We start from the raw sequence: 20,818 nt of genomic DNA on the forward strand, positions 1-20,818 counted from the left end.
CGCTCTTTTCATGTCTATTTTAGATAGAAACTGCTGCCCACTTGAATGCTGGTAGTGACCACCTACCCCTGAGGAGGTGAGGCCAATAGAGGCTGGTTCCCAGACCGAGGGCAGGCTCTCGGTGCCCGCACACCCAGGGCCACTCAAGGCGACGCCGGCCCCTCTGGGGTGGAATGATCACGTCGGTTGATGGCGACTGCACACAGTGCCACACTGTCGGAAATGAGAACCGGAGTCCTCATCTGAATTCGTTAATACCTGCATATTCACTTTCAAATGTAGGTACACATTTGAGGTGTGACGTGAAGTGAAACATCAAAATTTCATTGATAGAGCAAACTAATGATTAATGGTTATTATGAAAACTCTTACCATAACGTACAGAAGGAACTATGAAGAACTTTCAAATACTGAAGCACACAGAGAAATACACTGATAGCCAGTTAGAATATTAGGAGAGTACGTTAGCTTTATAAGTTCTAAGGAAGACTGTGGTATCTTCTTTGAGCCAATAAATGTAAATAGATGATCTTTAGAAAATAAAGAAGGTAGGGGCTCCTGGGTGGCTCACTCAGTTAAGCACCCAATTCTTGGTTTCAGCTCAGGTTATGATCTCAGGGTCATGAGACTGAACCCTGCACCATGCTCTGCATTCAGTGGGGAGTCTGCTTAGGATCCCGGCACTGAGCGGGGTACTTGATGGGATGAGCACTGGGTGTTATACTGTATGTTGGCAAATTGAATTTAAATAAGAAATTAAAAAAGAATAAAAAAGATCCCCTCCTCTTCCTCTCCCTCTGCCCCTCCCCCACTCATGTACATGCACGTGCACACACTCTCTCAAATAAACAAGTAAATCTTCAAGAAAATAAAGAAGATAGACATTATATATTTACATAGCATAGATTTTGAAATAGAAATAAGATATATTAATATTGTTATATAATGACTTTATCATTTTAGGACTATTTAATGTCTACCATCCGTAACATTAAACGACATACTTTTTATAAGCTGAATTTAACTGTACTACTTAATTTCATTGCAGCCATGAGTCTTGGGAAAAAGTCTTCTTTGGGAATTCTTGCCACCCCAAAATTTCATGAGGAGGATAAGCCACAGCATGATATGCAGCTACATCTATCATAAATCATGTTCAATTCAGATAGAACAAAGAATGAACAACGTGTGAAGAAAAGATGAGAGCATTAAACAAAAATGAGGCACATTTGGTTATCACTACCAAACTTCAAAAGAACAGACTTACAATATTTTAAGAAGACAATTTCTTATAGATTTGAATCTATGGAGGCTAAAAAAAAAATGTCTCATCGTAATTACTCTAACTTGCTATTTTCAGACATTTCCAACTGCCTAAGGATTTTTAAAAAGGTGCCCAACTTATGATTCCCAGGTGGGAAGTTCCTTCTACAAGACATGTCACTGAAAACTTTTTCCCCAAATTATATTTTGTTATGCACCAGAGAGTGATAGGAAATATCCATATTTCGTATATCAGGTATCAGGACACATAGGAACAAATAGAAATTTTCTTAAAGCTTGACAGCATAATAAATGATGAATTTAGCTGTGCTTCTCTTTTATTGTTACCGCGATTTCTGAGTCTGACATAGCGAACTAAGAAATATTTATAGAATGAAAAATTAGGAAATAAAGGTGCTGTGTATTTGTCATTGGCAAAGGACAAACATAGCTAAAGGCACAAATGACTTAGGAATTACAAACAGAAAAATAAATAAATAAATAAATAAATAAATAAATAAATAAATAAGGAATTACAAACAGGACCTTCAGCTCCGTACTTAGAAAATAATTTCAGCATAGTATAAAGTAAGCATTTTTTTTTTAATTTTTTTTTATTTATTTATGATAGAGAGAGAGAGAGAGAGAGGCAGAGACACAGGCAGAGGGAGAAGCAGGCTCCATGCAGGGAGCCTGATGTGGGACTCGATCCCGGTCTCCAGGATCACGCCCCGGGCGGAAGGCAGGTGCTAAACCGCTGAGCCACCCAGGGATCCCTCCAACTTTTTTAATAAGAATTTGCATGGTATGTTCATATTTTTAATTGAGGCATAGTTGACCCATTTTATGTTAGTTTCAGGTGGACAAACACAGTGATTCAAAATTATATACATTACAAAATGCTTACCACAGCAAATGCAGTTATCACCTTACAAAGTTATTACAATATTAGTGACTATATTTCCTATGCTGTACTTTTCATCACTATGATTTATCTATTGTGTAACTGGAAGTTTGTACCTCTTAATCCCCTTTACCTATCTCACCCCATATTCTTACCCTCTTCCCCTCTGGCAAACACCACTTTGTTCTCTGTATTTATGAGTCTGTTTCTGTTTGTGCATTTGTTTTTCAGATTCCACATATAGGTGAAATCATATGGTATTCGTCTTTCTTTCTCTGACTTATTTCACTTAGTAAAATAGCCTCTAGATCTATCCACATTGTCATAAATGACAAGATTTCAATCTCTTTATGTCTGAGTCACACTCCGTTGTATATATCCACAACTTCTTTATCCATTCATCTGTCCATGGACAGACACTTGGACTGCTTCCATATCTTGGCTATTGTAAGTAATGCTGCAACAAACACAAAGTTTCAGGTTTTTTTTAATTAGTGTTTTTGTTTTCTTCCGGTAAATACCAAGTAGTGGAATTAACTGAATCATATATTTCTAGTTTAATTTTTTTTTAAGGAACCTCCATACTCTTTTCCATAGTGGCTGCAAGAAATTTGCCTTCCCACCAACAATGCTTAAAGGGTTCCTTTTCTCCACATCCTCACTGATGCTCTTTATTTCTACTTTTTTTGATACTAGCCATTCTGACTGGTGTAAAGTGATTATCTCATTGTGGTTTTGATTTGCATTTCCCTTGTGTGCAGTGACATTGAGCATCTTTTCATGTGTCTGTTGGCCATCTGTTCATCTTCTTTGAAAAAATATCTATTCACAGTCCTCTGCCCATTTTTAAATCAGATCATTTGTTTTTTGATGTTAATTTATGTGAGTTCTTTATATATTTTAGAAATTAACTCCTTATCAGCTATATCATTTGCAAATAATTTCTCCCACTCAGTAGGCTGCCTTTCCATTTTTTAGTGGTTTCCTCTGTTGTGCAAATGCTATTTTAGTCCCAGTTGTTTATGTTTGCTTTTGTTTCCCTTGCCTCAGGAGGCATATCTAGAAAAATATCTTTAAGGCTAATTTCCAAGAGTTTACGATCTTTACTTTCTCTTAAGGGTTTTATGATTTCAGGTCTGACATTTAGATCTTTAATCCATTTTAAGTTTACTTTTGTATGTGGTATAAGAAAGTGGTCCAGTTTCAATTTTTTGCATGTAGTTGTCCAATTTTTCCAACACTGTCATTTATTGAAGAGACTGTCATTTCCTCATTGTATATTCTTGTTACTTCGTTGTAAATTAATTGGCCACATAGGTGTGAGTTTATCTCTGGGCTCTCTATCTTGTACTATTGATCCATGTGTCTATTTTTGTGTCAGTTCCATACTGGGTTACTATTAACTTTGTAATGTAGTTGAAATTTTGGATTGTGATGTTTCTATCTTTGTTCTTTCCCAAGATTGATTTGGCTAGTTGGTATCTTTTGTGGTTCCATACAAATTTTAGGATTCCTTTTTCTACTATGAAAAATGTCATTGGTATTTTGATAGGGATTACACTGGATTTGTAGATTGCTTTGGGTAGTATGGACTTTCCAATTCATGAGCATGGTATATTTTTCCATTTATTTGTGTTGTCTTCAATTCCTTTCATCAATGTCTTAGAGCTTTCAAAGTATAGGTTTTTCTCTCTCTTGGTTAAATTTATTCTTGGTATTTTATTCTTTTTGATGTTGTTATAAATGGGATCATTTTAATTTTTCCTTCCGCCAATTCATGCATGGTATATTTATCTTAACTTTCTATCATTTTGTGTACTATATTAAGGTGTATTTCTTGTAAAACATATATATTTCATTTTTTATATATTTCATTTTTTATTGTGTCTGACAACTTTTACCTTTTAATTCGAGGGTTTAGTGCATTTACAAACTTTACTGTGGTTGCTAATATATTTGTATTTTTCTACCATCTTAATATGTGCTTTCTACTTGTACTTATTTTTTATTTTATTGTCTACTCACTTTTACTTTTTATTGGTTACATTTTTAGTTGCTTTTTTTCTCATTCTATTTGTCCTCTTTAGGGTTTTGTTTTGTTTTGAAAGTTAGAAGCATTATATACATTAAGCAGTTAGGCTAAATTTATGAACATGCATATTCAACAAAGTCTAAAGTTTATATCTGAGAAACCTTAGATGCTCCACCCTTTGCTATCAAGCCCTTTCACCATAGATATTTTCTCCTAGTCTTAGAATATTATACATATTTTGTCCTCAAATTAGGCTATAGCACATTTTTTTTATTGAATTAATGTTTGTTCACATGTATTTGCATATTTGTCGGCATCCTCCCTTTGTTTCACATTTTTTCTTGAATCTCAGACCTTCACACAGGTCATTTTCTTTCTGCTGACAGTTTGTTCTTTAGCATATATTTTCTCCTCTGAGGTTCCCTGAGAGACTTAAACTGTAATGCCCTAAGGCATCCATGGTCTGAATGAATTAATTTACTTAATATGCATCTGTAATACTCAGTAAGAAACTAATCACTAAAAACATTTTCAGTAAGGTGTTGTCTTATGGAACCCCAGTTAAGAAAGGCTACCCCAGAATTCCCTTTAGCACATGGATCTTCTGATGATATAAAATCTTTTTGCCCATGTTTGTCTGCAAGCTCTATATTTTGTTTTCTTTTGCTTTGGTTTTTTTCTTGAAGGACAATGTTGCTGGGTAAGGAGTTCTAAGCTGTAAGCACTTCTCTCTAAGCTCCCAGAAAACATTACATCTGGATAGTATTGTTGCATTCATATTTGTATTCACAAAAAATGACATAGGTATGGAGCTAAGGTATAATAACAGAAGAAGAGGTATAAATCAGGAGGCATGTATTCAAACACCCCTTTGAGCCTCGGTTTCTCCATCAACAAGGTGGAAAAGCCACATGGTTGCTAAGATTAAAAATACCCTATACATTACCTGAAATATAATACATATATATGATCTTCAGGATTATTATTTCTGTTTCTCTCCTTTGGTCTATAGCTTATCCATAGATTTTATGGGTTTGAGTCTATAACCCCAGAGAATAGTTTTACATAGAAATTGTGTGGATGCATGATAAAATTCTCTTTCAATGAGCCAACGATTCAGATTAGTGGGAGAGAAGATCATCTGACTCCTCAGCCCTCATCCCAAGCAGGAAGGTTCCTTCTTTTCTTTTAACACCAGATCATTTGCTAAATTTGTTGAAGCTCCTGGGCACCATATCTAAGTGGGTGATAAGATTTTGTTATAGTGCAATAGTTTGAATTTAAGTCAAGTCCTATAATTTGATTATAAAAATGTAATTCATTTCCAATGGTGTCATTTGAGGAAATTTGTTTGACTAATATTTGTCCACTATCAGTAGGAGCCTTGACTATATCCAGATAGCTGAGGAGTAGTAAGACATAGAGTGCTCTATGACAGGCTGTGCTGTCATACTTGTCGGAACCAAGCAACCAAATTGCTACACCTTCTCTGATTGGATATGACCCACAAGGTCACCTTGGAGACACACAAGCTGTAGGGAAGTGCCTGAAGACATTGTTCATGGCACCTTGTATTCCTCCCTCCTACACACACACACACACACACATCCCAGAAATTTGCCAATCAGCATCTACAGTATTTTCTCTGGCATACAGAGAGCAGTAATTCTTATTCTCTCTTAAGCCAGAGACTCTTTTCTTCCTTCCAACTGAGTATGAAGAGTCAGAAATAAAATTTGTTATTATTTTATTCATATCTCCCTAAAGGCACATTTGATTAGAGAATACAGATATGCTAAAGATTAGGCACTTAACTAGGTAAATCAGCCATTAAAGTTTTTGAAGACTTTTTAAAGCCTAAAAATAGGCATCATATTAGATATACTATAATATTCATAACAATTTCTTCGTTGATTTTTTAGGTTATTTTTACATTTATGCTATTGTAGGCAACACTGATATTCTCGACATAAATCTGCCTACTTAAAAAAAATGCTTGTAGATGAACTCTAACAATCCAAGGAATGTGTTATGACACAGTCTCACAGTACGGGTTCATCTGTAGTTTGGATGTATGAACCACACTTCCTTTTCTCAAACAGGATGATCTAGGGAGAAAAGAAAAGTTGACAGTAAGAAGGAGGGTAAGCCTACTCAGGACAGGATGAGAAGGACACTAGGTTGCATTCTGGGGATGAAGGCAGATCTCAATGTTTATGAAACATGAAAGCAGGGGTAGGGGTGACTTACCTCATTGTCTTCTGGATGAAGCCAAGCACCAGGAAGGTAAAGTGTTCCCTGAGGTCCCATAATTGAATACCGCCCAAGGTTATGTCCATTGATAAATGCAAATCCAGAATTCCAGGTCTGGAAGGAATGAAGTCTTGAGATATAGTAACAGACTCACACTGGCGATGTCTAATCTAAGGCACTTTGGGGAGTGACTGTAAGACTCAATGCTTTGTGGCACTGAAAACAGCAGAGTTTAGGACGGGATATGTTCTAGAAACTCGGCCAAGCTGGTCTAGGGATGACAGAGAAAAACATGAACCAAACCTTTAATGCTAATGCTACTGTTGTTCCTGCCCCATGATATGTAATGCTGTGGCTTTTTAAAAAGCAGTTGTTCTACTTCCAGAGAGAAGTACCATGTAATAAAGATGAATGCTAATGCTAAGAACAGTTATAAAAGTTACACATTTTTAAAACTCTGCTCACAATACAATGATGAGTGATAGATAGGACCAAGATCTAGGCAAAGAAAACTGAGAGGTAAGAAGACATTGAGACAGTTTTTCCCCTAGAGGCATCTGCTTATTCAGGAAGAGGTGGCTGAGAAGCTTAGCAGAACCTTTTATAGCCTCACAAGTTTAGGGAACACAAATTGGATACCAAGGAAACTTATTAAATAATTTACACCCTGGGCTGTGATCCTGAGGGCCTATACCCAAAGAGAAGAGTAAACTAGAAACAGCTCCGCCATTGGATGAAGCCTGAATCAAATAATTTCCATCCTCATAATTATAGTAAGAGGATTACTAGTGTACCTAAGCCACTCCAGAGGTTGATGTACATTCTCTGACATCATCTTAGGCTTTAAGTTATCTCTAGCGGGGATCCCTGGGTGGCCCAGCGGTTTAGCACCTGCTTCAGCCCAGGGCCTGGTCTTGGAGACCTGGGATCGAGTCCCGCATCGGGCTCCCTGTGTGGAGCCTGTGTCTCTGCCTCTCTCTGTCTCTCTTTGTGTCTCTCATGAATAAATAAACAAAATATTTTTTTTAAAAAGGGCGATCCCTGGGTGGCTCAGCGGTTTGGCGCCTGCTTTCAGACCAGGGTATGATCCTAGGGTCCCGGGATTGAGTCCCACATCGGGCTTCCTGGATGGAGCCTGCTTCTCCTCTGTGTCTCTGCCTCTCCCTCTCTCTCTCTCTCTCATGAATAAATAAATAAAAATATTTTTAAAAAATTATCTCTAGCATTTTTTATATATAATTTCTGGAACTCAAAAAAATCAAGCAGATGGGGATGGGGAAAACAATATAATAAAAAAAAGTACAAGGAACAATAGACAATAAAAATAGATGCACAGGTGATGCAGATAATGAATTTATAAGTCCCAGGCTTTAAAAGAATTATGCCTATTAAATTAGTATTTAATAGGTATCAAAGACAAGAGCTAGAATTTTGACAGAGAAATGGAAATTATTAATAAGGTTAAAGTTATAGAATGAAAATTCTAAAATGAAAAAACATAGTAATTTTTTAAAAGATTTTATTTATTTATTGGGAGAGACAGAGAGTAACAGAGGCAGAGACATAGGCAGAGGGAGCAGATCCATGCAGGGAGCCCAATGTGGGACTCGATCCCGGGTCTCCAGGATCACACCCTGGGCTGAAGGCAGCACTAAACTCCTGAGCCACCCAGGCTGCCCGAAAAAATGTAATAATTAAAATTAAGAATTTAACAGATGTTTTGAGTAGCAGATTAGATATAGCTAACTAGAGAATATAGCTAAATATAAACTGACTAATAGGAAATAATAGGATTAATTTAATAGGATTAAATAGGATTAATAAACTGAATAATAGGAAATAAAGTTTTCAAAATTAAGCTCCATGGAAAGAAGAATGAGAAACACACAAGACAGGAAGACACAAAAAGAGATATAACAAAATGATTCTAACATATAAAATTGGAACCTCTGAAATGCTCCAATTAAAAAAATAAAGAGGGATCCCTGGGTGGCGCAGCGGTTTGGCGCCTGCCTTTGGCCCGGGGCGTGATCCTGGAGACCCAGGATCGAATCCCACGTCGGGCTCCCGGTGCATGGAGCCGGCTTCTCCCTCTGCCTGTGTCTCTGTCTCTGTCTCTGTCTCTCTCTCTCTGTATGTGACTATCATAAATAAATTTTAAAAAATTAAAAAAAATAAAGATTGCTGGACTGCATATTAAATAGAGCATTGAGGGCAGCCCCGGTGGCGCAGTGGTTTAGCGCCGCCTGCAGCCCAGGGCGTGATCCTGGAGACCCTGGATTGAGTCCCACATTGGGCTCCCTGCATGATGGGCTCCCTCTGTATGATGGGCTCCCTCTGTATGATGCCTGCTTCTCTCTCTGCCTGTGTCTCTGCCTCTCTCTCTCTCTGTCTCTATGAATAAATAAATAAAATCTTAAAAATAAATAAATAAATAAATAAAGCATTGATGTTTATAAGAAAACCATCTAAAATATAAAGGAATTAAAAAAAATAAAAGAATAACAGAAAAAATAAAATAGATAAACCTTAAGCAAAAAGAATTTGCTATAGCTCTATTAATATCAGAAAAATTTGACATTAAGAAGCACTATGACAGATAGAAACATCTCCTGATGATAATTTTCTTAATCAACTCTGAGTGATAATGACATATAGAGAAGCTAAAAGTATAGATTCCGAATATATAAGCAAAATTGACAAAATAACAGGAGAAATAAAATTCACGATAATGGAAAATTTTCAAATGTTTCAACAGCTAATAGATAAAGCAAACAGGAATCAGTAAAGACATAAAACATTTAAAATAAGGTGATTAACAAAGTGTAACTAATTGACATATATAGAATATTGATCTGCTACATGCAGAACATACCTATTCTTTCAAGTATACATAATAATCTTTATAACTTTGACCTTATGTTGGACTAAGCAATGTTGTATTTTATTTTTTTTAAGATTTTATTTATCCATTAATGAGAGAGAGAGAGAGAGAGAGAGAGAGGCAGAGACACAGGCAAAGGGAGAAGCAGGCCCCATGCAAGAAGCTCGACGTGGGACCTGATCCTGGGTCTCCAGGATCAGGCCCTGGGCCGAAGGCAGCATTAAACTGCTGGGCCACACAGGCTGCCCAATATTTTAAAGTTCTCAGACCACAGTGCAACTAAACAAGAAATTGATAACAAAAAGATTACTATAAAGTATCCCAAAATTTGAAAATTAAACATGTACACTTCTAAATAATGCAGAGGCCAAAGCAAAAATCATGCAGAAAGTTAGAACATATTTGAGCTGATCGGTGATGAAAATAAAACATATAAAGACTTATGGAATATATATCCAGAGTAGGAAATTCCATAAACACAGGGAGAAAATTGTTTGTCAGGAGCGGAGGGGAAGGGAAATTGGGGAAGTAAGTGCTTAATGGGTACAGGGTTTCCTGTAAGAGTCCTAAAAGTGTTTTGGATCTACATAGAAGGAATAGTTGCATTCATTGTAAATGTCCCTAATGCCTCTGGATTGTTCACTTTAAAATGATTAATTTTATGTTAATGTAAATTTCACCTCAATAAATGTTTTAAACTTATGGGATACAACCAAATTCATACTTGAACAAAAAATTGCCTTAACTCATATGTTAAAGAAGAATAAAGACTAAAAGCGACATAAGCACTCATCTCAAGAAATTATAAAAAGAAAGAACATAACTTCTAAGGTTAAAAGTAGAATAGACAAAACACGGTATACCTTCAGAATGGCTAGTATCAAAAGAATAAATAAATAAACAAGAAATAGCAAGTGTGGGCAAGGATGTGGATCAAAAGGTATCTGCACTGTTGGTGGGAATGCAAACTGGCACAGCCACTGTGGAAAACAGTATGGAGGTTCCTCAAAAAATTTAAAATAGGATTATCACGGGATCCCTGGGTGGCGCAGCGGTTTGGCGCCTGCCTTTGGCCCAGGGCGTGATCCTGGAGACCCGGGATCGAATCCCACATCGGGCTCCCGGTGCATGGAGCCTGCTTCTCCCTCTGCCTGTGTCTCTGCCTCTCTCTCTCTCTCTGTGACTATCATAAATAAATAAAGATTAAAAAAAAAATAGGATTATCACATGATCCAGTAATTCCACTACTAGGTATTTACTCAAAAGAAAACAAAAACAATTCAAAAAGATATATGCACCTCTATATTTATTACAGTAATATTTTCATTAGCCAATATGGAAGAAACCCAAGTGTCCATGGAGAAGTAAATGGATAAAGATTATATATAATACATAGAATATTACTCAGCCACAAAGAAAAGAATGAAATCTTGCCATTTGCAGCAATATGGATGGAACTAGAGGGTATATTGCTAAGTGAAATAAGTCAGACAGAAAGACAAATACTATACAATTTCAGTCTTTGTGGAATTTAAGAAACAAATCAACAATTAAAAAAAGAGACAAGTGAAAAAACAGACTCTTACATACAGAGAAGAAGCTAGTGGTTGCCAGAGGGGAGTTGGGTGGAGGGATGGGTGAAATAGATAAAGGAGATTCCGAGTACTCTTATCTTAATGAGCACTGAGAAATGGATACAATTGCTGAATCACTATATTGTATACCTAAAACTAATATAATACTGGATATTAATTATACTTGAATAAAAAATTTTAGAATGCAAAATAATAGGACTAGGTGATAGAGGAAATTATTAGTATTTAAGAGTTGTGGGGCACCTGGGTGGCTCAGTCGGTTAAGTATCTGCCTTTGGCCCAGGTCATGATCTCGGGATCCTGGGATGGAGCCCCACATCGGGCTCCCTGATCCACAGAGAGTCCGCTTGTCTCTCTCCTCTACCCCTCCACCTCACTTGTGTTTAATTTCTCTGTCTCTCAAATACATAAATAAAATCTTTTTTAAAAAGTTGAACAATTAAAATAATGTGTTAGAAAAATACTAAAATGTCTAATATATTTCATATTTTAAAATAGTTCCAGATCTATTAACAATTTGCAAAGATAGTGCAGGATTTCACAAAAGAACAAAATAAAAATGATAACAATAATAATAAAGAAAATGGGAGAAATGAAACAGAAGATAACTATAAAATATGCTAAAAATTACAGCCAACCATTGATTGTTTGAAAGATTCATACACTGGAAATGTACAAAACGTATCAGGAAAAAAAGAGACGTTATCACAGATGATCTAGACATTAAAAATAAACAATTTAAACATAAAACATTGAAAATTCAGAGGAAATGGGAAAATCTCCCAGAAAAGTAAATTTTATGAAAACTAACTTTTAAAGAAACAAAATCTGACAAGTACTTTAATCTTGAAGAAATTTAATCCACACCTACCAATTTTCCCACAGTGAAAATGTCAGCCCTACACGGCTCCAGAAATCTACCAAACATGTAAGAAGTAATACCAGGCTTACACAGGCTACTTACCAAATCGTTTATGGGGGTCCTAAAACTTAGGACCAAAACAGGACCAAGATGTCTCAGTCACAAACATAAACACAAAAGAAGTCTTAATATCTATAATAGCCAAACACTGGAAATAATACAAATACCTATCAATAGTAGGCTGGTTAAATATAGTATGGTATTTTATAAAGTGGGACCCCATACAATAGTGAAAATGAATAAATCACAGCCTCACTTAATGGTTGAATCTTAGCAACAAAAGAAACCCCATGGAAAAAGAAGGCACGCTATGCAATTCAATTTACATGTAGTCAAAAGAGGAAGCACTGACTTGGAGCGTTAGAAGCCAAGATAGTGGTTCCCTTTTAGGGACAAGGAGGGACACAGATTGGGAGGGATACTGACAATATTTTATTTTTTTCATCTCAAAATAATTACATGGCATTCACTTGGCAATAATTTATTGCACTGTGCATTTATGTCACTATGTGTGTTCATTCGTACAGAACTATATATACCAGGTATAGTATTTCTGAAAAAGCAAGTTGCAAAATATAATTTAGGGAGTGAACCCATTAGTGATAAAAGTAATTAGTGCATATGTTTAGGCAAAGTTATATATGAAATCCCACAAACTCTTGGTGTCACCAGCCTGACCCCCTGACCTCAGGAAATTTCTAGTAGAAGCCTCTGTCAACGTTATCCCGTAGGAGTGAAACCAGAGGCTTTTGCCAACTGTTAATTTTAGCTTTTAGAAAGAAACTAACAGATTGCTAGAATAGAAAAAAAAAAAAAAAAACATTTGAGGGCCACACCTGTGCAGATGAACCAGAAAATGCCAGAAGTGACTGTAGGCTCACGACGATTTTAAAATCCCCTTCTGAATATTCACCCCAAGCCCTAGTAAAAAGGTCTGCTTTCCCATCTTCAGGGAGACAGACCTTTGGAAATTATTCCCCACAATCTCCTGGTTTGTACAAATGAGGGAACTCCATTTGGTGTAGTCTGTCTACAACGCACCAAGAAGCGGCCCACTTTGGTCCAATGACACGGGCGGTGTTTAGTTCTGAAAAGTAGAAAGGAACCGGAATGCAGAGTGGGTTGGAAAGAGAAATTCCATCATTTGCTCTCTGTACCTTATTATTTCCGGTTTTCCATTGTGTTTTACTATTTTTAAAATAACGATCAATTAGGAAGATTGAGAAATGTTGGAAAACTTGTTATAAAGAGGATGAGAAAAACAGAGAAAATCAGAAGTATCCCTGCCAGGAACACCATGGGTTTGCTTCCAAACTCTTCTGAAAAGAAGCGGTGATTGGGACACCAGAACTGAGGGGGGCAGCTCACCTACCCGTAGCCTCAAGAAGGTGTCCTTGGGCGACGAGTCCACCTTTAAGGTACCGAGGTAGAAGGCGGGGCCCAAACAGACCTTTGGGACAGGCCTCCAGGTGGCAGAGCGGAGCCTGGAGGAAGAGCAGAGCCTTGAAGAGGAGGAAGACCCTTCCTCAGTCTGCTGCCAACACTGACCCTAGACTCCCCCACTCAGGAATTAAGATTCTGATCCAGGAAGACGTATTAAGAGTAGAAGCATCAAAATCAAGAGTCAGGAGATTTGTTCTGGAGTTCTAGTCCTGACCCCAAAGCACTCTATAATCCTGGGTAAATCACTTCAGTTCTCGGAATATGAGCTCTTCATCTGCAAAGTGAAGAGCATGACCATCTGCAAGCCCCCGTCCCTCCGAGTGTCTCCCGGGTATAAGGAGGGACGTACCTTTCAAAGAAGCTCATTGTCATTTCCAGAGAATAGATAGCGAAACCCTGCAGGGGCGTGTTATTGATGGTAACTGACCCAGTTAGTCCTGCAGGGAAGGGGTAGGAGAAAGTACGGACAAGGATTGGACACTCTCCAGGGTCCCCTAAGATCATGCAGACTGTAGACGCCTATGACAAGGAATCAGCCAGGACGGGAGACGCTGGCCTGACCTGCTAGGACCCAAAGTTTCCTACCGTGTGGCTCCATATTGCCAAGAAAGCATCCCACTTAGTATCAGAACTTTCTCTGAAATTGCCCCGCTCCACAATAGGCCAGGGCCCAAACTAAATGTTCTGCTTTAACCTCAGTATCTCACTGCTCAAGGGGTTCATTTGTTCCTCCCAAATGCCACATTGCCCCAACCGTAGGATCTAAGTAACCACAAAGAGGGATTACAGTCTGTTTCCCACCTTTCCGTTGGTCTTGAATTTTCCATGAAAAATTGACTCGTCCTTGATTCTCTACCAGGATCCTCAGAAGTTGACATGTCTAAGAACAAACAAACAAGCAAAAGAATTCGGCGTTCCTCCTCGGGATAGACCAGCTCACAGAGACCACATGGTCTCACAGAGCTTTCACTCTAGAACTCATTCTTTTCTCCAAGTCCCAGATGGACAGACAAGCACAGGGGAGACAAGGGGGCCCCAGAGTCTAGCAGTCCTCCTCTCTCATGAGGACTCTGTGCTCCTGTTCTCAACTCACTCTTCCCTTCCACTTGCTGGTCTACCTTAGGAAAGGCAGAGAGACTCCGCTGTGGGCCTCTGATCAGGGACCCAGCCAGGGGCTGATGACTGACTCAGGGCCTAACGGGGAGATCCCATTCACACCGAAGCATGTGAGCTACACTCCGCTGCACTGGGGCCTGGGAGATGCAGTTCCGCTTACAGACCTAAGCCCTTGCTGCTGGGACCCCGAGTGGGAAGCAATTAAGGGCAGTGGCAGAGAAAGGAGGTGGTCTACCTCAGAACTGGTCCACGCGTACGTTAGAGTCAGAGGTCTAAGGTAGCGCCCAGACTCTTGGATCACATACCGTCATCGTAGGAACAGTCAGCGTCTTCGCATGATCGTGCAGATGTCCTATATTTACCTCATTCAAAAACACCTGCAAACGAAGAGCCAGCATCAGACTGATCGGCCCACCCACCCGAAGAAAGGAGGCGAGAGGCTCTCACTGAGGAGCAGGTCACCATGACAGAAGAGACCACCCTCGGCGGTCACAGATGCTGGAAGCGGAACAGAGGCCTTCACAGACTTAAGCTGCAGTGAAGCAGAAAGCAAGTCTCCCTGGTTTGACTCTATATTCCCAACGCCTCCCAAATAGCAGGTGCTTGAAAAATGCCACCTAATAGTACAGCTGACCGGTGACTCCCCACCCCCCGCCCCATAACAGAGTCAGGCTAAATGTTCTCTTACCTCCACAGTCAGCCTGCGGACACCTACCTGTGCTGTATCGTGAACGTCTGCACGCAGAGAACCTCCGGAGCAGATCAAAGTCTCATAAAGCACGAATCCATAGGACTGGCCGTTCCCACCGTTTATAGGGAGGTTCTCCATGTTGACTGGTGTGTTAGACATAACTGGCTATGAGAGACACGGCAGAGACAGGAGCCAGGGTGGCAAGAAGTTGGGATCCTTCTTCCTCAGGCCCTTGGCGTTTTTTGTTGACCCTCCTAAGGGTCCCCAACAGTTCTTTGGATAAGAAATACTAAAACCAGTGCTGTATGATGATGTGCATCATCCCCACATCTCTACTCTCCAGAAAGCTCCAGAGATGGTAGGAACATGGTAGAGAGAACAACTGCTGTTATCATGGGAACCAATGGAATGAACAAGTCTAATTTTAACGTAACTGAAGTTGAACAGGAATTATGCACTAAAGCAAATGTTTAGTTAGCATCTACAACGTGCCAATCACTATATTTATCTAAAACAGTGATAGCAGGTGTGAACCTGATGTGAATTCGACTTAACGTTTTTCCGAACAATTTTATCTCTTCTTCAAAATAAGACAGATAGTCTAATTTGAAAGGGACAGAATGGACCCATAAAAGTTTAGTGATTTGGCCTCTTTGATGGTGAAGAAGAGTCAGAAACTCAGTTTTACAGGTTCCCGATTCTCCGCCTTTTCAGTATGGATCATGTAGTCCCATCCAAGAGCAATGGTTCATCTGAGCTGAGAAACCAGATCCTCTAACATCCCCCTTCTCCCCCTACGCCGACTCATTCTTCAAGTTCAAACCCTTTTACAGTCTATCCAGAAAGAGTTTGTGGTTTTTGCCTAATCGTTCTAAATTTGGACAAAATCTAAAATATTTATTTTTACATTTCCCAATAAAAAGTCTTTGAAGGCATCTCTACTCTGTGGCCAAAAGCCCTCTCCCCCAGGCCCCCAGGAGCCAACCCCCCATTCCAGCGCCAGGGAGTACTCACTTCATTTAAGTACTGGAGGACATCCCACAGCGGCAAGTAGAGAGAGGGCTTCACAGAAGGATACTCAGCCTTGGGAGTGAGCTCGGGTAAAGGCGGCAGAGGTATTGCTGAAAGAGAACAGGCCATGGGGCGAGAAGCGTCCGAAAGAACTACTGCCCTCTCCCTACCTCCCCACCCCTCCCATGAACTCTCTTACACCAGAGCCAGCAACAGAAGTGGGTCCTATCCTCGCATATGGGTTTACTTCCCCAAGAGTAAGGAGAAACTGGAAATAATGGAGTTGGAACCAGTTTCTAGGCCTGGAGAGCTGACAGATGGAGACCTCTGCAGAGCAGGGCCGGCCATACAGACCCAGGGCTCCCGGGGGCAAGAACTCTGCCTTGGGCCCTCTGGCAACGCCAGTGCTCACCGTCTAGCACACAGTAGATGATTTACTTTATTTAAATAAATAAAACTAAATAGGGTGGCTTTTGCTCTTGGATGTGAGGGTACTACGCCTTCATACTAAGAGGTCTACAAATAGTAACTTATGCAAATCTTCCCAGTCATTACGGGACATGCAGATCACTGTCTTCATCTTTCAGTGAAGAAATGGGCCTCAAGGGCTTGAAATACTCATGCAAAGCCACTCATCTTTTAAGTAGGAAAACCGAGATTTGAACTTAAGGTTACCCTTGCCATTAAGGCTCCAAGTTTCTGCCCAAAGGGGAACCTTCCCTTTCCTCATCCTTCCACTTTATGAGAAGAGCCATCCCTCAAATGGAAATGACTGCTGAGTACCTGAGACAGATCCAAAGAGTCTTCGAAGCTTGAAATATTTTTCTGTGTAATCCCCGGCCTCTGTGAGCACAGCATCATAGTCTGCAAGACACCGGGGTATTGTTGCCGGCCAGGCAGTCGTCCACAACAGACCTTGTTGCAGCACTGCTGACATGACACAGGCCAGGGCTACCAGAGGCAATGGGAAGACACATCTTCCCCACCCCTCCGACTAGGCCATCCAAGGCTGAGGGTGTGCATGTGTGCAGGGAGGGGGTCATGCCACCCTGGGAACACTCCCCACAACCCTTCCTAGGGGTCTGAGGCTGCCAAGATACTGGATTCGTCCTCTGTCTTACTTTCTAATGGACTCCTCTTCTCCCCTGGATTGCCCGGATGTGTCAATCAAGCAATCACCATTGTGTATCTTAGAAAGTTCAAGTCAAGGGCTCAGTATATATGATGAATGAAGCAGGACTCTAGGTCTGAGGTGCCCCATCTGCTGCGATGGCAGCCTGTCTGGGGGCGTTAGGAACATCACAGAAGAAAGCAAAAATAGGTAGGAATACCCTGAAAGCTCAGCACACACTGTAGGTCAAGAATCCAGTGATGCTCAGAACATGCTTTTGGAGCCTCCTCTGTAAAGCTCCGTAGCACTTCTGCTGCGGGGTAACCGTACCAGCAAGTACTTGCCATAGCTAGTGACAACACCTTGGTGTATCCCAAAATCTGTGGCCCCATTCATGAAACCGAAGTTGGTTCCACCGTGGAACATATATACATTGAAGGAGATCTCAGATGCAATAAATTTGGTCACAGTCTCCTCAACATCTGTAGGTGAGGAAGACAAGAACACAGGGAAAATTAAAAAGACAGAAGTCTCTGGTGAAATCTTATTCTCAACCCCACCTGTGATCAACTTAACTGTTCTTTCAACCCCCACTACGATTCTAACCAGAAAATAGGTGAAATTGGCCACAACTCCTCCAGGAAACCAAGTCTTATCAATTCCAAGTGCCTGTTTAAAAATTGTTTTTCCTGGAGCATGGACGTAATTTGGCTCCATGTTATACCTATTAAATAATAGCCTAAGAACCCTTATGTCACTTAAATATCTAATGTTCATTGAATTTTTTTGAAATTGTACAAATAATTAGTATAATCTCATTACTCCCTTCTAAGGTAAGATCTCTTTGGACACTAGTTTAAAACCACTGCAGTAGTCCACAGTAGCACAGTCCCAATCTTTAGCCACAGGAACTCTTATCTTATCACCATGATTTTACCAGGTGTGAGCAACCTCCTCCTGGCATCATAGGGAGTTAGTTAAAAGGTAGTTATGTGTGGGAGTCCACCCTGGCTGTGCTCTTTACTACTTGCACTGACTTGGAGAGCCCATTTTTCTCTTAGAGCCTCTGCTTCTTTATCTGCTAAATGAAAGTCCTAACTCCTACTACCTCATTGGGTTGATGAGAGAACATATGTAAGAAACATGCCATCATTGTGGCCGACGTGAAGGCGATCAGAAAACTTGTTTGTTAGTAGTGGGTTTTGTTTTGTTTTGTTTCAGCTTGAGCAGACTTTCCTCAGTTACCTGGAATTTTTCATTGGTTTATTTCTGGTACAAGTAAGCTTGGTTTTGTTTTTTGTTTTTTTGTTTTTTAAGTGAGCTTGTTTTCATAATATCAATGGCAAAATATCTTTAGTAGCAGAATACTTCTATTAAGTCAACCTCTGTCAGGCACTGTTCTGAGTCGTTTATCACATTTAATCCTTACAACAACCCTACAAGGCAGGTTACATGATAATTCCTGTTTTAGGTGAGGACACAGGCTTAGCAAACAAGGAAAGCTAGTCCTTGGGCAGAGCTGAGATTGAAATCCTGATCTCTTCAGCACCAGGATCCACGCTGTCAACCATCATTGCATGTTGCCTCCTGATAACCACTACCACTTTGTTGACGTTGCTATAGCAATGGCCTGCACATTTAGCAGAGATTATTCAGACTTTTAGCAAATGCATTCCCTTCTTCAGAGATGTTGCCTTTCAAGACCCTTTCCATGACCACCTTGCCTTACCTCTGCAGGCCTGCCCCTGTCTCTTCTATCACTGCACCTGCTTCTTTGCTTCAAAGCACTTGTCAGATATGGAACCCTTGATTTACTTAATTATCTGTCAATTCTACTAAGTAACAAGCTCTAGGAACCAAGTCATTTTTATTCATCAGTGCACTCTCAAGCTTAGCCAAGTCCTTGCACATACAGGTGTAGAATGAATAGTTATGGTTGAGTGAGCTAATTAATTAGCAAAGAAATGTGTGAATGATCCATGACTCAGGCCCACCTCTATTTGGGGTCAAACACTGCAAAACACTTACCCTTAGGATTTTTAACCTTATGTTCACTTCCCCATGTGTCAAACCAGCCGACCCAGAATTCCATGACCATAATGGGCTTATTGCTCTAGAAACAAATCAAATCAAATACCAAGTCTGAGAAAATGTAAAAAGAAAATAAAAAAAAAATAAGCACAACTGATGAGAATTTAAGGAACTCATGCTGTTCACGTTTTCAAAATTCAGCATTTTATTCTCCCTCCTTTCCCATCACCCATTAGACCTTTGCCATCATCCATAGCTTTGGTTCTCCACACCCCCCCAAAACATTCACATTCCTTACGCTTTATGTGCCTTCCTGCTGTACTTCGATAGCATCACCAATGATTCCAACTTTGTCATAAGTGAGGCTGGTTTTGAAAGAACTGGCTTTGGACCAAGGACCTGACTGAAATTCCTGACACGGAAACTGAGGCTCACATATACCAAAGGCCCATGGCTAATATCATCCTGAGGGCTTTTCCTCTATGGTGAGGAACAAGACAGGAATGTCCATTCTCACCATTACTATTTAATAGAGTACTGGAAGTCTTAGCCTCAGCAATCACACAACAAAAATAAACAAAAGTCAGTCAGATTGGCAAGGAAGAAGCCATACTTTCATTATTTGCAGACATGATACTCTATGTAGAAAATCCAAAAGACTCCACCAAAAAATTGCTAGAACTAATATATGAATTCAGCAAAGTCACAGGGTGTAAAATCAACATACAGAAAGCTGTTGCATTTCTATATACCAATAATGAAGCAGCTGGAAGAAATATTAAAGAATCGGTCTAATTTATAATTGCACCAAAAATCATAAGACACCCAGGGATAAACCTAAACAAAGAAGTAAGAGATCTGTATGTCAAAACTATAGAATACCTATGAAAGAAATTGAAGAGGAAAAAGAAATGGAAAAACATTCCATGCTCATGGAGTAGAAGAACAAACATTGTTAAAATCTCCATACTACCCAAAGTAATCTACATATTCAATGCAATCCCTATCAAAATACCACCAGCATTTTTCACAGAGCTAGAACAAACAATCCTAAAACTTGTATAGAACCACGAAAGACCCCAAACAGCCAAAAACAATCCTAAAAAAGAAAATTAAGATGGGAGGCATCATAATTCCAGATTTCAAGCTCTATTACAAACCTATAATCATCAAGACAGTATGATATGGCACAAAAACAGACACATAGATCAATGGAAGAAAAGAAGAGACCCAGAATGGACCTACTAATAATCTTTGACAAAGCAAGAAAGAATATCCAACGGAAAAAGGACAGTCTCTTCATCAGGTGGTGTTGGGAAAACTGGACAGCCACAAGCAGAAGAATAAACTGGACCACTTTCTTACACCATACACAAAAATTAATTCAACATGGAGAAACACCTAGATGTGAGATAGGAAATCAAAATCCTAGAGGAGAACACAGGCAACAACCTCTTTGACCTCCGCTGCTATAACTTCTTACTAGACACATTGCCAGAGGCAAGGGAAACAAAAGCAAAAATGAACTATTGGCACTTCATCAAGATAAAAAGCTTCTATAC

The 20,818-nt window shown here is 39.6% G+C and overlaps 1 protein-coding gene across 5 annotated transcripts in view; it reads right to left on the reverse strand.

Annotated features, from left to right (window-relative positions):
- Positions 1-5,929: 5,929 nt before the first annotated feature.
- Positions 5,930-20,818, reverse strand: part of LOC112920236 (beta-galactosidase-1-like protein 3) — a 42,396-nt gene continuing 27,507 nt past the window's right edge. For 3 of the 5 annotated variants that reach the window (XM_072729288.1, XM_072729285.1, XM_072729283.1), the window contains 11 exons: positions 19,254-19,338; positions 17,570-17,707; positions 16,898-16,978; positions 16,118-16,224; positions 15,128-15,268; positions 14,718-14,789; positions 14,098-14,176; positions 13,646-13,733; positions 13,226-13,337; positions 6,450-6,566; positions 5,930-6,307 (listed from right to left, as the gene is read on the reverse strand). In XM_072729288.1, coding sequence (XP_072585389.1) covers positions 6,242-6,307; positions 6,450-6,566; positions 13,226-13,337; positions 13,646-13,733; positions 14,098-14,176; positions 14,718-14,789; positions 15,128-15,268; positions 16,118-16,224; positions 16,898-16,978; positions 17,570-17,707; positions 19,254-19,338 — 1,086 coding nt within the window. In that variant the 3' untranslated portion in view covers positions 5,930-6,241. Of the gene's footprint in view, positions 6,308-6,449; positions 6,567-13,225; positions 13,356-13,645; positions 13,734-14,097; positions 14,177-14,717; positions 14,790-15,127; positions 15,269-16,117; positions 16,225-16,897; positions 16,979-17,569; positions 17,708-19,253; positions 19,339-20,818 lie in introns of all 5 variants that reach the window. The other 2 variants (XM_072729287.1, XM_072729284.1) reach the window with 1 other exon arrangement.

The sequence above is a fragment of the Vulpes vulpes genome, chromosome 12 (genome assembly GCF_048418805.1).
Source record: "Vulpes vulpes isolate BD-2025 chromosome 12, VulVul3, whole genome shotgun sequence".
Taxonomy (NCBI): Eukaryota; Metazoa; Chordata; class Mammalia; order Carnivora; family Canidae; genus Vulpes; species Vulpes vulpes.